At 39.3% G+C, this 18348-nt stretch overlaps 1 protein-coding gene across 1 annotated transcript in view; it reads left to right on the top strand.

The window, feature by feature from the left end:
* The window catches only part of LOC139727559 (exportin-2-like), a 36175-nt gene that overhangs the window by 1275 nt on the left and 16552 nt on the right, over positions 1 to 18348 (top strand). The window contains exons 2-11 of the mRNA XM_071638544.1: positions 4986 to 5101; positions 6598 to 6743; positions 7493 to 7594; positions 9191 to 9336; positions 9975 to 10065; positions 12314 to 12421; positions 13726 to 13818; positions 15490 to 15657; positions 16199 to 16328; positions 16924 to 16989. Coding sequence (XP_071494645.1) covers positions 5017 to 5101; positions 6598 to 6743; positions 7493 to 7594; positions 9191 to 9336; positions 9975 to 10065; positions 12314 to 12421; positions 13726 to 13818; positions 15490 to 15657; positions 16199 to 16328; positions 16924 to 16989 — 1135 coding nt within the window. The 5' untranslated portion in view covers positions 4986 to 5016. The remainder of the gene's footprint in view (positions 1 to 4985; positions 5102 to 6597; positions 6744 to 7492; positions 7595 to 9190; positions 9337 to 9974; positions 10066 to 12313; positions 12422 to 13725; positions 13819 to 15489; positions 15658 to 16198; positions 16329 to 16923; positions 16990 to 18348) is intronic.

The raw sequence follows: 18348 nt of genomic DNA, 5'->3' as shown, positions 1-18348 counted from the left end.
TGCACCAACTAAGCAAATCTCATCATTTTCTATAATAGGTTGGCGCTAGTCCAGTGTAAACTTACTTTCGCACCTGTTTGTCAAATGATCTCCAGTAGGTCCAAACATGCACAAACTCACCCTTGTTTTATTATTCAGTAAATTTAACCTAGTAAAATATGCATTTGGGTCTCCAAAGTCGTATAGAAGTTAAGTTTTAACACTTTTAGTATCTTCTTTAGAATACAAGTGTCAGAAAATCGTTGGAAAATCTCGATTGCTTGAAATGCTGCTTTTTACACAAGCACAGTACAAATTCATTCAGCACATGCACTTACATGTAGGGTCAATCATTTGGTCTGAATGTACAAGTGTAGCCACACAGCGGCTTTTTCTATGGTGTCGTTGAAAAGCAAAAATTTGTTTTTTCTCTTTTCCTCGGCCAAGTCTTGCGTTAGCGGTTGTAGCTTCAAAGCGGTTGAGCACATGTGCGAGTGTGTGCTGCCTATCTTTCTCTTTCTTTTCTATCTTATCTTCTTTCATTTTCAGGTAGAAGCTATCTAGCTAAATTTTCTCTTTCCTTCCTATCGATCATTTCTTTGTGGTTTTCCTCTTGTTTAACTTTCTCAATTTCCTATTTAACTGTACTTTCTCCCTAATTGTTCATTGTTTCCTTCATGCCATGGGTTGCTTTTCCTTCCAACTCCAAGGGTCTTTCTTTTCTATCTTCTCCAATATCTTTTTTTTTTAGGTGTCTTTCTAACGAATTCTTTTCTTTATTTCCTTTTCAACGTGCATAAATCTTTCTTTCCTTCCTAGATTTATCTTTGCTTTCATCCAGCTTTGATTCATCTCTCTTTCTATTATTCTGTTTTCAATCTATATTTTCTCCTTGCTTTCCTCTTTTCTTTTCAAACATATCCATCTCTCCCTTGCTTTCCTTTATAATGCAAGTTTATCTTCTTTCTTTCCTTCCATTTTACTCTCTATCAGTGGCGTATCTAGGGGGGGGGGGGGGCAAGGGGGGCACGTGCCCCGGGCGCCACTCCTTGGGGGCGTAAAAAAAAAAAACGAAGAAGAAGAAAAAAGAAAAGAAAAAAAAAGAAAAAAAAAAGAAAAAAGAAAAGAAGAAGAAGAAGAAGAAACTCACCGGAAGGGGGGGGGGGCAGAAAACCAAATCAAAAAAAGATAAAAACAAAACATAACAATGACTCGGACAAAATGACAATGTTTATTGTGTTCACACAAGAATTCCATGTTATGTAAGCTGAAATACAATTTTCGGCTCGCTCGCTGTGCTCGCTCTCTAAATTTTATATAGAAGAAGAAGGTAAGAACAAAATGTGATGATGAAGCGGACAAAATGACAATGTCTATTGTGTTCACACATGTCATTTTATATTTAGCAGGCAAAATGTTTCACTGAGCAGCGGCTGCAATTTCTTTCGTTCTGAAGCGATCGCCAATTGGATCAAAAGAAGGCGCCAACGGTTTCGAACATACGGGGGGGGGGGGGGGGGCGCCAAAAAATCAAACAAGATAAGAACAAAACGTAATGATGACGTGGAAATATACAAATTTCGGCTCACTCGCTCGTACTAATTTAGAGTATTTCTTCAAGCCCTCAGTTTGTTGGTAAAAATCGTTATCTGTCACTATATCTTGATTAGAATTGGGATTTGATAAGCACAAAATGAGAAGAGTTCCATGTTTTGTAAGCTGAAATACAAAAATTTTCGGCTTGCTCGCTGCGCTCGCTTGCCAAAATTTATCAAAACAAAAAGGAGATAAGAACAAAACGTGATGATGACGCGGAAATATACAAATTTCGGCTCACTCGCTCGTACTAATTCAGAGTATTTTTTCAAGTCTTCAGTTTGTTGGTAAAAATCGTTATCTATAAGACCGTCACTATACATTGTATCTTGATTAGAATTGTAAGATTTGATAAGCAAAAAATGACAAGAGTTCCATGTTTTGTAAGTGAAATACAAAAATTTTCGGCTCGCTCGCTGCGCTCGCTCGCCAAAATTCATCAAAATTAAAAAGGAGATAGGAACAAAACGTGATGATGACGCGGAAATATACAAATTTCGGCTCACTCGCGCGTACATGGGGGGGGGGCATTTCATGAAGCAATTCGTCAGATATTTCGTCTGACAAACTGTTAAAAGCTACTGAAATCCTTGCTTCTGATTGGCTGAAAGCAAATTTTGTCCGACAAGTTGTCGGACAAAATGCTTCATGAAATGCCCCTAACTGATTTAGAATATTTTTTAAAGTACTCAGTTTGTTGGTATAGATAAATCGTTATCTATAAGGCCGTCACTATCTTGATTAGAATTGTAAGATTAATATTGATAAGCAAAAAATGACAAGAATTCCATGTTTTGTCAGCTGAAATACAAAAATTTTCGGCTCGCTCGCTGCGCTCGCTCGCCAAAATTTATCAAAATTCATTACATTTAAATCACCCTCAAAAGACCCCTTTTAAGGGCTTGAAAAGCATATCATGTGGACTTTGCTTAAAGTCCCTACCGGGATGGGGTTGGGGTTGAACAATAGTCTTTTTTAGAAATTAGGGGCGCAATTTTCGCGCTTGCCCCGGGCGCCGTTTTCCCTAGATATGCCACTGCTCTCTATACTATTAGTTTGTAAACCTTTTGTGTCGTTTTTTCATTTAAAAAAAAATATTTTCTTCATGTCCTTTCCCCCTTTTCCTAGCCTTATAAGCTTTATATTCTTTCACCCTACCCTTGTCTTATAACCACATTTTCACAATCTTCTTTCATTCACACACACACACATACTTTGTACACACACACATATGCACACCCTCACTCATACTATACACACACACGAGCGAGCACGCACACACACATACACAACACAAACAACCCCAATCCTCAACCAGTCGCTCCCGTGACTCGGTACGAGCTGAGAGAAAGGCGGAAAAGTATTATCTTTTCAAATATACCATAGAAGAACTTGCTCTGATCGCTTGATGAGATAGCTACATTTAGATCAATTGTGGGGCTCGCTGCCGTGTTGCTGTGAATGTGTTTTGTACACCGTGCTGCGCTGTCTGCTCCTTTGCAACGCAGTTATTGCAGAGCGAACTACATGTAGCTGCGATCGACATAATCCGACAAGTGTGAGAAGGCATGAGAAAATGGATGCTCGGCGTGTGAGTGTGAGATGAGGCGCTGAGACGTGGTAAAATGGTAGGCCTAGCCATCTGGTATATTTATAGAAATAGTAATGCCGGGGCAATATTTGTGTTTTTATAGTACCGGTTCTTAGTATAGGGTCCTAGGCCTTACACTCTAATGTTACAGGTTGATTTCATTTTGCAATGCCAATGCATATGACATCACGCAGCCTTAGAAACTGAAGGGTGCCCCCCCTCAACACTGCTCAACAGGCTGAGGGCAAGCGATGCGTTGCTTATGCCATGAAGTAGGCCCTACACATATCTATACAGGGTCGGCGCATAGAGGTCTTTGTTACATCAGTTTACTCTAATTTCAAGATATTAAGGGATTATTTTCTGTGTGTATTCATGGTGAATTGGGTTTCGTAGTTACTTTTATGAATCACAACAACAGAGATTGTAGCAGTGATTATTTTTTTTTGATGGCTGTAGTTCACTCACAATGACATCATTGAGAAGCTGAAACATATGACAGTACGATGTCTGTATTAAATATCAATAAGTATCATTTTAAGGTTGGGGTTAGGGTTAGGTTTTCAAATCAGATTTCGCGATCGCACGCATAATGCATGCTTGAGTGTGTTGTCAAGACATTGCTTGCCTACAAGATGGCGAATGTTTTGTTTTGTTTTGATTTTTTTTTTGAATACTACAAACAGTAGTGCATTCATGGTTGTTCTTGTACACTACAATGTCTGCAATTCCACCTGCGGGCCGCGATGGAAATTAGGCCCCCTACTCAGTAAAATACCTTTTCAATTCAATTCAATTCAATATAAGCACCATATGATCATACACATAAATTGATTTTATCTAGATCTACTAGATCTAGAATTCTATCCATAGATGCAATGTAGAGACAGTCTACCAGATCTTTAAATATCGGTGTCTAAAAGTTAAACCCTAGACCTACATGTATGTTGTACAGGCCTACATGGTATATCGTTACACCTGTCGTGTCGCGTTGGTCCCTATGCCAGCAATGAGCTGGCTTAGACCGATGGTATGGTCTGGTTGGGCTTCTTTTTATCTAACGCTAGTACTAGAGTTCTATGTAATTTTATGCAAGACTAATTGTAAATGCATCATTCAACATGTAACATTGCTGGGGGAGGGATGGTAAGAATAAGAACTCTGCCTCGCACGCCTGTGCACAGCGACCTATTCGTTTCAACCCCAGTTCGAACACAGCATAGCCACAGCAAAATTCCTCTCTTTTTTTTTGGAGTTGAGCTACAGTGTAAAATTTCGATATCGTTCATGTTTGAAATCATTCGCGAGATGTCAAGTTAAACCCACCCGCACACACACACACATACTTTCCCTTTGTTTTGTATTGGACGTTGCAGTGCATTGGCTGTGTAAAAAATTATGGGCTCATTCATTAAGTTTAACCAACTTATCATTTTCTATTATAATGGCAAATTGATATACAGGATTTTAGCCGTCTTTGTTAAATGGAAATTTGGGTCAAAGTTCATATTTCAAAAGCCCTATTTTATCTAAGGCCAAGATGACCCTTAACACCTAAACAAAGAGTCCTGTTTGATTTTATTCATGTCAAACACCTCTCCCTGGGTTGTGAAAATGAGAGTTTAAATTTAGGAATATTAGTGTGATTACTTTCAAGTTTTAATAAACAGCATACTTTTCAGAATGTACTGCTTTGATTTCTCATTGTCCACTTTTAAAAGGTGCCGACCACAGCGACCGATATCTGATCACACCCTGTGCGTATCACCTAACAACTTTTAAGTGTTTTTATCTTAATTTTAATTTCTCTATTCTCTAGTCTGCCAAATCAAAGCACAGTTTTTGCCACCATGGAAGTCAATGCGGAGAACCTGAAGACGTTGGCAAACTGCCTCCAGAGGACGCTCTCCCCACAAGTTGCGGAACGAAAACAGGGTGAGCTGGGTGTATTGGTATTGTGCCATATCCATTTGTTGTCCCCGCCGAACGAGTTCGAGCAGGGGACTATGAAACGGGTTCTGTACGTGTGTGTGTCTGTGTGTCCGTCCGTCCGTCCGTCCGTCCGTCCGTCCGTCTGTGCATCCGTGTGTAATCAAAATGTTCAATTTGCTACTTCTCTGTCATTTATGAGCCAATTTTGATTCTGTTTGCTTTATATGATAGCACTACATGGGAGCTTTGAAACTTCAACACAGAATTTCAGTTGTGACCTTTGACCTTGACCTTTGACCTATATTGTACATTTTGCTTCAAAATGCTACTCCTCCATTTCTAACCCAATTTTGATACTGTTTGCTTTATATGATAGCACTACATGGGAGCTTTGAAACTTCTACACAGAATTTCAGTTGTGACCTTTGACCTTGACCTTTGACCTATATTGTACATTTTGCTTCAAAATGCTACTCCTTCGCCATTTCTAACCCGATTTTGATTACGTTTGCTTTATGTGATGGCACTAGGTGAGGGCTTCAAAACTTCTACAGAGAATTTTGATCTTTGACCTCTTTGACCTTTGACCTTGATTTTTTACCTACATGTATATTGTACATTTTGCTACAAAATACTACTCCTTCGCCATTTGTAACCCGATTTCGATTCCGTTTGCTTTAAGTGATGGGACTAGGTGAGGGCTTCAAAACTTCTATACACAATTTTGACCTTTGACTTCTTTGACCTCTGACCTTGATTTTTGACCTGTATTGTACATTTTGCTACTAAATGCTACTTCCGGCGGGGACATATATTATGCACCGCGTAATTTCTACTTTTCCTTGTTGTCATTGAGCTCATCAGTGGAGATTTTGTATTGCCCGAAGAACTCTGACATTGGACTTCTAATAGGAGGTCAAAAGCATATTCCATTATTATGTTGTGTGTGTAGATTGAGGCATGGATCGATACACCTTAGGTATATGTTATTCAATAGAAAATAATGACTTTCCAAGTCTTTTTTCATTTGTATGTTACTGTTTTCCATGCATTCAACAACATTTGGGCACCTTTAATTTTTCATGGCTATAATTTTACCTTGAATTGTTTACATTTAAGGTTGTGTAATTACACAACAGTCGATGAAGTAAGTTTGGAGTGTGGTATCATTCAACCACACTAAACAGCATTAATTAGCTATTAAGTACAGTCAGTATGCCTAACCCATTGATATTCTGTGTTCTGCAAAAATAAAAAAAGAACAAAAAAACAACAACAAAACATCTGCATTAAAATGCCATGGCCATAAGGCCCTGCCAAATTGTAGAAATCTGATTTTAAAAAAGTCTAATCTTTGTAGTTTGTTTTGATCTAGAGTATTGTACACTTTGCTCATCGTATCACATCTTTGCTGTTTCCATGCTGATATTGAAGATATTGGCCTGTGGTAAACCTCACCATCTCTTTTCATCTTTATCCCTCTTTCTCGTATCTCACAGCTGAAAAGTACCTGGAGTCGGTAGAGGGTACCCCAAATTATGCCATTCTTCTCCTGACCCTGATTGAAGTCGAGAGTGCAGACGAAATCATTCGCCAGTCAGCTGCCATCACATTCAAGAACTTTGTCAAGAGGAACTGGAGGATAGTAAGTTGTTCGTACGTGAGTTCTGTGTGGTTAAGAAGGAAAACAAAAACAACTAGAGAAGCACTTTGAGAGCGCAGACCTCCGCCAAGCAGCTACGTTGTATTTTCCACCAATGATCTTGTTCCCATACGTATGCATGCTGAAAATCATAGGATTTCCCAATATAGAAGCCTTTTATTACGTCATCAACCCTCAACTGCGCAGCGTGCCTCGTCCTTGCAGAAACGAGAGTCTGCACTTCCTTGCGTGTATGAAAACCTAAAAAATATGCAGCTTGAACTCCTAAGTTCATTGACCCTACCTGCCAAAATATCACAAATCCTTCAGAAAATCCATAAAAATTTCTGGATCACTACCTAAATTTAATCATCTCTTCCTTGTGTCATTCTCAAGCTTTCCTGCATGTTTCATTCAAATCTGTTCACAACATTTTGAGTTATTTTGCACATTGACAAACAAACAAACCATAAAAATTGTGATGAAAACATAACCTCCTCCCTTGGCAGAGGTAATGAAATGATTTTCACTTTGTGCTGAACGGTTCCGGGTCATTTAGAGTTGATACTTTGGGTGTGACTTTTTTTATGTTGGGGGAAGGGGTCTTCAGTTGTTGGGAGACGCAGGATAGATTGTTTTTATGAAGTCTGTTGACTGTCAATAGCGTAATATTGATGATCTTTCTGCACAAAGCTAATCTTATTGTCATTCCTGTGTGTGTTTGTGTGTGTGTGTGTTTTATTTTCTTGTAGGTGGAAGACGAGCCGAACAAAATCACCGAACATGATCGGGATCAAATCAAGAAGAGAATTGTCAGCTTGATGCTGAGTGTCCCACTGAAGTTGCAAAGACAGGTATGGTGGAAAAGAGAAAGAATTAGAGAGATATATAGAGAGAATTGGGGAAAGATATTTGACCGAAGCGGAAGAAGACACTCTGATAGTATGTCTTGATGCTTAAAGTCATAATTCACTATTTGCAGATGAAACAAAAACCCAGCATTAGTGCTTCAAAATAGTTCTAAAATGTGAGTTAGGTAACAACCAATGTAAATATTTGAACTAGTATAATCGATGTCAAGTATTATATATACAAAATGTGAACAATAGTTATGATAAAAATGTTTCCAAAATAAACTGTCTGCAGTTATGTTTTAATAAGAAAAATAGTAAAAGCTCTTTATATTTTAGGCTTTATTGCACAAATTGTATATATGGTAGGATGTTTTGTGATACAACTGACCTACACATATGCATCAATAGTGATATCTTGAACATTTTTTAAATCACTGCTCCCAGTGGTAAACAGGACCTTTAAAGGGATCGTATAGTTGTTGTTGTGTCCTAACTTCAGGTTTATAGCTTTTTTTTTGGTGAGATAATGAAGAACCTCTTTTGAAATATGAAAGAGCATGCATGTGATTCCCAGGGGAATTCAATGTTTATTTGATGAAAATTGGTTTTGAAATGGCTGAGATATCGAAAACAAAGCAATTCCAGTCAAAAGGTGGGACCCACCTTTTATTACGATCGCTTTTTTTACTTTGTTTTTGGATGTCTCAGCCATTCCAAACCGGATTTTCATCAAATAAACATTGAATTCCTCATAGGATGGTATGCTGTGTACTACTTCATAAGTAGTTTCTTGGTATCTCGCAATACAAAAGCTCAATCCTCATCTCCACCAATACAGTCTGTACTATACCATCCCGTTAAAGGGATGGTACAGTGCTGGTTGAGGTGAGAATTCAGCTTTTAGCTTTTTGCGAGATACTGAGAAACCACTAAATGCTACAAAGCATACAATTCTAAATGGAAATCAGTGTTTATTTGATGAAAATTGGTTTTGAAAAGGCTGTGACAAGCATTCTCTCATGCTTACAATAATCCTAAATGCAGAACATCAAGAAGTTTGACAGTTTGGGGGTTCATTTATTATGCTTTAGTCCTTTTACACTCCTATGTTACCATTTGGGTGACAGAACATTTTTATAGATTACAGAGCGAAATGTGCCGAGACATATCAACTTTCTTTCATTCTTTTGGTGCCTTCTCATATTCATTTTATGTTTGATTAAGTGTTATGATATGAGGCTTATTGTAGAATCTGTTTACAGATTTCATTTACTGTAAATGTGGAAATTTTCGTGCATTTCGCGCAACCAGAAGCTAGCGCGAAAATAAAAGCACGCAAATATTTTTGCTTGCCATATGTTCCAGTAGTTGAAGTCTCGATTCTGCAAAATTAAAATCTGAAATAAAAGCATGCAAATATTTTTGCTTGCCATATGTTCCAGTAGTTGACGTTTCGATTCCGCGGAATTAAAATCTCACGAAACTCTTCCCAACCAGCCGAGCGCGAAAAATTAGTTGCGCAAAAATATCCACTTTTACAGTAATTGTCACATTCTCATTCATGCTATTTGTCTCCACAAATATCGCCATTTCTAGCTCAGCGATGGAATCAGCATCATTGGAAAGGAAGACTTTCCGGACAAGTGGCTCACGCTCCTCCCCGAACTCTGCGCCCACTTCGAGAGCGGCAACTTCCATGTTATCAATGGCGTGCTGCGGACCGCCCACTCCCTCTTCAAAAGGTTAGCTCTCATGAAGGGGTGTTGATGCATTCTTGTCTTGAAGTGAAATCTGGTTTCTGTCTTCTCTGGTTTCTGAATCCTCTTTTAGCATTAGATTTTTATGCCTCCGCCACAAAGTATCGCCGGAGGTATTGTATGTTTTCGGGTTGTCCATCTGTCCTTCCATCCGTCTGTCGGTAATCAATTTTATGGACAGCGTATCTAATTGACCATTAGAGGTATTGTAATGAAACTTGGCATCATATATGAGTGGGTGAAGTTATGCCTATGAACTTTTTGGGTATTTTATGATCAAGGTCAAAAAAAGGTCAAATGCTCAAAATTTTAGATCTGGTCAATTTCTGATCAGAACATAAAATATCTTAAGCTATAGTTTGTTCATATTAACTGTGACTCAACATGTTATCATTACATGAAAATTTTGTTAAAAGTCCCTCCTTGATAAGGGGAAGAAAAGACAAAAAAAAATGATATGAGTCTACAACATGAAGATGTATTCTGTGTAATTTTCACAATTTTTTTTTTTTTTTTTGGGGGGGGGGGGGTAATAATTCCTGTAGACTCTGCATAGACTCCAGAAAAATTTCGAATGTAAGTGATATACAAATGTGTGTTTGTGTCATGTTTCCCACCACCAGGTACCGCTACGAATTCAAGTCCAACAAACTCTGGTTGGAAATCAAGCTTGTTCTCGACAACTTCGCAGCTCCGCTCACAAAGCTCTTCAATGTAAGTCTGGCATCTCGACTTCAAACTTTGCCGTTGTTGGTGCATCATATCAGCATTTGTCAGAAAGAACCACTTCATGCTTGCAATTACAGTGCACTCCCGTTATAACGAACACGGTTATAACGAAATTCCAATTACAACGAAGTAAAATTTAGGGCCGCAACAGTGTAAACTCTATGTATTTTTATTGTTTACTCATTCGGTTATAACGAAATTTCGATATAATGAAAGAAAATTGCCGGTCCCGAGGACTTCGTTATAACGGGAGTCTACTGTATGTGTCTTTTTCTTTAGTATTCGAACATGGATAGGTCAATCTTGCCTGTTAACCTGTTTCATACGGGAACCTGCTGGCCTGTATATCAAGTCTATGGGGATTTCAGAATTCAGTGTGGAAAGGGTTGATTGTGACAACTCTCATGTTATGATATGTGTGTGCTAACATTCTCAACTGCACATGCCGCTTTGTGAATTTACATTGATCATAGTTTTCTTTTGCTTTTAATGTGCCCTGGCTGACAAATGGAATATGAAAAGTGTGCAAACAAGTAATGTGCTCAATAATGTTTTGCCACACTAGTTTACATGATGATGTAGCCATATTACGCTATGATGTCTTTAATGTTGAACTGCGTAGCATTTGAAAATTAATGAAATATGTGATGGTGAACTGAGTGGTAGATATCAGCTTTGAAATGCAAAGCACAGAAAATGGTGAATTGTTTGTGAGAGACCAAACTTTTTGTCTTCCATTCTGAAGACAAAAACATCAACAACAACCAAACAAAACACCAAACAAACATATGTGACCAAGCATCACAAAACCAACAAAAAGTTGCACCCCCTTGATTTTACGTGAGGACTCAAAAAAGGTGAAACAGGTTCAGCAAAGTCAATATTGAGTTTCCACATTTTCTGAAGGAGCTATTCTTTTCTTCATTATCCTTTAGTTTGAGACCATAAAATGAATGGGAAAGTGTGTTTTCAACAGTTTTTCTACTACTCTTTTTCTGTAAAGTAGTGAGATCAGGTAGGTCTTAGAGACCCCTTTTCATTTCTTGAAAATCCTTTGCACGCTCCTCTTTTTCAACTCTAATAACTTTTGAAAGGATAGTGCTGCTGCTCTGAAACTTGGCATTAATCAAGGAAAGAATGTGTGTATAAAGCATGCTCAATTTCAGATCAATCTGATAATCCCTTCATTGTTGTGACTCCTGTGGTCTACAGCCTGTCTTTTGTCCCATTCATCACGCAGCTCTCATGGATTGGTAAAGATTAAATAGACTATGTACTTCAGAGACTCTTCTCAGTTCACGCTTTACCAGAGTGTGTGCTTTCTTTCCAATATTTAGATAGGATAGGAGAGTCCATTTGAATTGAGTCATACATCATTTTGAAGCTTAAAGTCTGCCTTTTCAGAATCTGCCCTTAAAGGACAAGTTCACCTTCATAGACATGTGGGTTTAGTGAATGCAGCAATATTAGTAGAGCACATCATTGAGAGTTTGAGCAAAATTGGACAATCCGTTCAAAAGTTAAGAATTTTTGAAGTTTCTGCTCACTCAAGGCTGGATGAGAAGACTACTATAGCTTGTGATGTCACATGAGTACAACGATATAAAGGAAGAATAGAGAAAATTCAACATATTTTCACTTTTCTCGCAAAACAAAAGAACACTTGACTTCTCTCTTTCAGAAGGCAGGGGGAATGATATTACATACGTCAGTAACAAGTCGAAGAAATGTGCACTTTATTCAAAAACTAAAGTTTTGTGAAATTCTCTTTTTATTTTCCTTACATCGTTGTACGCATGTGACATCATTCACTGTAGTAGTCTTCTCATCGAGCAGTGACTACGCAGATACTTTAAAAAATCATAACTTTTGAACGGATTGTCCGATTTTCCTCAAACTTTCACTGATGTGTTCTACTATTAAATATTACTGCATTCATTCAATCCACATGTATATGAAGGTGAACTGGTCCTTTAACTAAAGATCCATGTCTGGCAACTTTTTGCTGGTTTTGTGTGCAGGGTCACATATGAGCCTACTCTCATTTAATGTACGTTTATTTACACATCTAATATTTTGTGTGTGTGTGTGTGTGTGTGTGTGTGTTTGTTTGCCATTGATTTCTACTATATTTCTCTATTGTCATGTAATTTTGATGCCTGACAGAATTACATGATTACAGTAAGTTATTGAATAAAGAATTATTCTTGTTTGTTCTGTGATGTGACTACAGGGTACCATGGATCTGGCAGAGGCGCATAAAGACAACAAGGAGTCGACCACAACCCTGTACGACTCCCTCACCCTCATATCCAAGATCTTCTACAGTCTCAATTATCAGGTAAGGATTTTTTTTTTTTTGAGGGGAGGGGGGTAGTGAAGGTAGCTTATGTGTTGATGGCATGATGGTAGTGATGATAGTGATATTACAGAACCTACATCGTATTGCGTATGGCCTACTGCCTAACGTTGTCTGCTGCGGAGAGATCTTATGCGTGTCGATAGCATACAGCTCTATGGGGCATTCACATCACGTATAAACACCCAACATGCCCTTTCCAATGTGGCCTTGGTGCCCCTCTGACTGACCTAAGTGCCCTGGCCTCTTGAAAAAAGTGCCCTTTTCTAAATGGCCTTGCCCCTCCAAAATCCTATTTCGAGGCCTGGTACCGCGTCAGCTTTCTGCGTGGCTCCTCAAGTAGAGCACATGCATTAGTACGTGTATGCAAACCTCAAATACGCGCAGCTTGAACTCCCAAGTTCGATGACCCTTTTCCCAGATCACTACCAAAATTTAGTCATCTGTTTTTCGTGTCATTCTCAACCTTTCCTCTAAGTTTTGTCCTAATCTATCCACAACTTTATGAGTTCTTTTTCACACAAACAAACGAACAAACAAACAAACAAACAAACAAATGCCGATGAAAACATAATGTCCTTCCTTGGCGGAGGTAATGATGATTTCCTGCCAACAAGAGAATGTCACAAATTGTTGGTTATCACATGATCAGGTTTATCCAATGGAAGAGTGGTATTTGGCTAATTTTTGTGTAGCAATCATGGAAGAGACTTCCTTGACGTGAACTTGAAGTTGTGTCAAACTCCTGAGACCCAAATTTACCAAGTTAGTTTGAATGAAGTCCATTGTTTAGATTAAGACCATGGACTTTAAACAAGCATGAAATAGGAGAGCCTTGCAAATGCCAGGCATAGCATGGGTTGATAATTGGATGTCTGCTTGCATACTGTAAAAGTGGAAATTTTTGCGGTGTTGAAATTTTCGCGCATTTCGCGCAACCAGAAACTAGCGCGAAAATAAAAGCATGCGAACATTTTTGTTTGCCATATGTTCCTGTGCGTGATGTCGTGATTCCGCGGAGTTAAAAACACGCGAAACTCTTCTTACCCAGCCGAGCGCAAAAAATTAGTCGCGCGAAAATATCCACTTTTACAGTACCTGATGTGTCACATTCACTTTGTATGCAATCAGAATTTGTCTCATCCATGAAGTAACACTGAAATGCCTTTGTTGATACTGACCCAAATATGTATCCTTTTCCTTCCCAGACAAAATAACACTTATGTTTCCAGCAGTTTCTGTGTGTGATTCTGTTTTGATTTTGTTTTGTTTTTGTTTGCTTCCAGGATCTGCCCGAGTACTTTGAGGATAACATGGAGACGTGGATGACGCATTTTCTCAAGCTGCTGACGGGAGACAACGTCCTACTCCACTCCAAGGTACTTTACAGGGCCAGCGGAGTGTTTTCAAAATGGGGGGGGGGGGGGGGATGAGGGCATTTCCGGGTTTCATGAGCTAACAAGCAAAAATAAAAAATGAAAAAGAAAAGGTCTTCAGCGCAACTTCTCCTTCCACTTCCGGGTTTCTTCAGCTGACGAGAAAAAAAAAAAAAAAAAAAAAGGTCATTCGAGTGCCACTTACACACTTTCGGGGTAAAAAAAGTGGGGGGCCCAAAGTGGTGACACCTTATATATTCCTTTGTATGATGCAAAAAAAAAGGGGGGTGCCCCGAGGCCCCCCTGGTTCCACCGGCCATGCTGTATACGCAATACATTTAGCGAGTCTAAATTTTCACGAATCCGGACTTCCCGACGATTTTGCAAGTGGTTAAATTCGTTATCGTGAAGTCCTGTACTAAATGGAGAAACGTATAAGCGTACGTCGCATTCATATTGGGATCAGAGTCAATATTTCTGCATGTCTTTTATTTCGCAAATAGCACCTGACTCGTGAAATGCGCGAAAAAAAACACCTCGCGAAATATTCAGTGTATACAGTATTCAGTGTCCCTTTGTTGCAATGTGCTACTGTGTGTCTAACTGGTGGTTAAAGAGAAGAGGGTGTGGGATGGGGAGGGGCTGTATTTTTACCAGTCTTGGCAGGAATCATCGACAGCGGGAGAGGATCAGTTTTTTTACATAATGGTGTTCCCCATTGGCAGGGACGGGGGCTGATGTGAAACTGATATTAGCTAATTTTCATGATTTTGACAGATTTTTATCTTCTGGAAAACGTGGGGGCTGGATTTGACCAAACTTGGCATTGTTGATTGATGTGGGAGGGGGAAGGAATTATAGTTTGTACAAATGGTGGTGGTGCCCCCAATGATAAGTAATAGGTGTCCAAGGGCTTGCAGCAATGAAAGAATCTCAAGATTTTTGAAATACAGCCAAACTACCTTCTCGGCCACCTGGATATAGCGTCCATCTGCCACCTACCCACCTTTTTGTTTCCCTTGGGTGGCTGCTGTAGACAGGTTTGACTCTAGCTTGCCTTGGATGGAGTGCCATAAAGGCAAAGTGTGCTGCTCAAGTGAGCGCTAGACCCACAGGTTCCTTGTTTGATATTAAATCGTGTGAGAAAAATGTGTATGCATTGCACGAAATGTTCTTTGTGTTGCAATTGATTTGCAAAGGTAAGAGAGTTGCATCAAGAGTAAAATTACAATGTAAGAGTTGAATATTAAAGTTATCAAGACATATTTGAAAAATCTTTTTGTGCAAAAAAAAAATGGGAAAGCAATGAAATGATGACATCCTCATGAGATAATTTGTGAAAGTGGTTACAAACAAAGTCACCCTAAGGTAAAGGTATGTGAAACTTTGACCCGTAGAGGATGAGCTGATTTTGCTGTAACATGCATTTTCCACAGACACCTGCCCGAGTATACTCGGGGACTGGTCTCCAGTAGATTAAAATCCCATAACTTTCTCGTCCTACTTCTGACTTTGACGACAGTGTGGAATCCATTTCAAGGTAGAAAACTTTTATAGAAATTTTAGAAAATGAGGCAGAAATTGTGATGGGCAGCTCTTTCTGGTAGCTCCTAACAATTGATCTCTTGAAATCACCCCTCTTCCCTCTTCATTCTCCACCCTCCTATGTCGTAGGATGAGGATGAGGCCGGCCCCCTGGAGCTCCTGAAATCGCAAATCTGCGACAACGTTGCCCTCTATGCTCAGAAGTACGACGAGGAGTTCCAGCCGTTCCTCCCGAACTTCGTCATGGCCGTGTGGAATCTTCTCACGTCGACTGGAGCGCAGGTCAAGTTTGATTTGGTAGGTCCTGGCTAGTCCATTGCATTGTTTGGAAGATTAGAGGTGGTGAACGTTTCTTTTGGAGGGTAAATTCCTGGCGAGGACAAACGTTTGCCAAAACCTCAGTGTGAATGAACTAGTGCAAATTCTTCTGTTTGAAGGTTTTTTTTTTGGGCCATTATCTCGTTGAGTTCAGAAGGATATAGGGGGAAAAAAGGTACATGTACCAGTCATCATCAAATTATATTGGGATTATTTATTTTTTTCAGGTGAATTTGCTGAAAGATTTTGCCTTAAGAAATGGTAATACTTTCCCAATCTCAGATTACTGTCTCGTGATTTTTGAGGCATCTTCTTGTACATTGAGACTAAACCCTTCATTTCATTTTAAGGAGAAAGAAAGACAAATGTTCTGGGAATAGAAATGGTAGCCTCGAGCCTGACATAATCTGTGCTTTACTTAGTAATATTATGCAAAGTGAGATGCACAATGTGGGGTCCACATGAGGGTAAGCGCCTTTTTCTTCTTGTTCTTTTTTTTTGTTTTTTTGTTTTTGCCCAGCTCATCAGCAATGCCATCCAGTTCCTGGCATCTGTTGCAGACAGAGACCACTACAAGCATCTCTTTGAGTCACCTGACACTCTGAAGAGCATCTGCGAGAAGGTCATTGTGCCAAACATGGAGTTCAGGGGTAGGTTGAATTGCACTGCAATCACATCATGGATTTGATCTGTGCAAATTGAGCAGTATTCCAAGAGAAAGAGAGCATGTGAATTTTGCCACAAGACTTTTGATTGTAAATGCAAATTGCCATGTATTCCAAATACTTGTAAAAGTGAAAATTTTTGGTCTGACAGGCATGTTTAAAAGGTCGTGCAGCGTCGTAACGGTATGCGCAATTTTCGCAAAAATGGTGCCAAAAGATGTGCGAGACTTAGAAGTAAAAAGTCAGCGAACGGCGCGGTCGAAAAATTTCGCGCGGCGGAATAGTCGCGAAAAATGTTGAGGGGGGGGGTTGATTCAACCCCCTGGCCCTTTTAGGGTTAAGAAAATATAGGATACTTTTAATCATAACTTTAAGAATGATCCTTGTTCTGTTACAAGTGAGGTATCACTGGAAAGGTTTTATTTTGCTCTATCTGATGATGGACCTTAAATTTTTTGAAAATGGCACTTATATAAAGCCATTTTTGCGATCAAACTCTTTGTATTTGACTTCTGTTATATATCATGAAAGTTTGAAAGAGGGATTCAAGATGGGTTGTCTGTCCTCGCTCCATCCACAGATGCGGACGAGGAACTGTTTGAGCTGAACCCTGAGGAATACATCAGGAGGGACATCGAGGGCTCGGGTGAGTCGACCCTTACGATGCGTCTTTTACCGACTGTTGTTTCCACTGGCACGCATCATTGAATGGTGTTACCCAGATGCCCAAAACTTATTGACCATAAGGGAAGGAGTGTATAAGTGATATCGTGGATTGTGCATTTTGATTTAGTTTACGAAAAACTATGAAGGGAGCTGTGAAATGCTAATGCTCAAGTAACCATGGGATTTCATTCATTCAAGTGTACGGCTCAATGTAGTTGGTTGATACTATTTGCTGACTATTGCTAGTCACCTGGGGCAAATTATGAGGGGTTGGCATCATTTGCCAATTTTCTTGTGTGGGTAGGTACTGTAGGTGGACCATTTCACCGGGATTATGCACCCTGCTCTTTGCGATGAATGATGTGAGATCTTCTATGTGCGTGAGTCGTGGCTAACTCACATACAGGACCTCCATTTGATGTCGTATGCGAGGGACTGAGTATTTTGCCTCCTACTACAGGGGATGGAATGCTTACGCACAACATTGCTCAGTGAGACTCGTGAATCGAACCTGGGTCCTTTGGATTTGGAGGCAGTCACACATCAGACTCCCTTTGGAACTATTACAGTACCGTAAACTGGAGGGACATTGGACAGGCGGGTTACTTTGGACAGTTCAAACAGCTTCACTTACAATATTTTGCTGCTTGCAATATACAAGAGAAGTGTAGTCATTCAAATATTCACATATCCCCCTTTCATAACCTACAAAAATATTTTCAGAAAAACCAACAGCAAAATAAAAATACAAGTGAAACAATTCCTGTCCAAAGTCACCCACCTGTCCAAAGTCCCCCCAGTTTACGGTACTGGAAAAAACTGTTATTTTCATGTTCACATACTTTTGCGAATAAGGAGGTCACAGACATTTTTACGAGATGTTGTTTTCGCGATTCGACACCGTGGCTATCATAAGTGCACTGATACTTTTTTGTTCACTTCGCAAAAAGGCAATTTTTGTTCACTTCGCGAAAAAGGCGATCGAGATCGGATGGCGTTATTTTTGCAAGTTGTTAAATTTTCGGCCCAGGACTGATTTTGCGAAATTGTGAAAATTTAACCCTTGCAAAATTTGTGAAAATTTAACCCTTGCAAAAATAATAGCGTTTACAGTTATATCCCTGAATAGTTTATTCAGAATGTCAGTATTAGTGTTAGATATTGCAATTTTGTGTTATGGCACGTAAATAAGATAACCATCATCACAAAGCCATGGTCTAACTGTAAAGTGCACTGCTTTTGACCAGAAGGGCCAAGTTCCGACTTATGCTGTGAATTTTTGTGTCTGATTCTTGTTGAGAGAATATGTCTGAGAGCAAGGACTGTGCCAATATCTGAT

The sequence above is a fragment of the Diadema antillarum genome, unplaced genomic scaffold (genome assembly GCF_040938485.1).
Source record: "Diadema antillarum isolate AM-2024a unplaced genomic scaffold, OU_Dant_1.0 scf00000018, whole genome shotgun sequence".
Taxonomy (NCBI): Eukaryota; Metazoa; Echinodermata; class Echinoidea; order Diadematoida; family Diadematidae; genus Diadema; species Diadema antillarum.
This window is presented reverse-complemented; position numbering and strand designations above follow the sequence as displayed.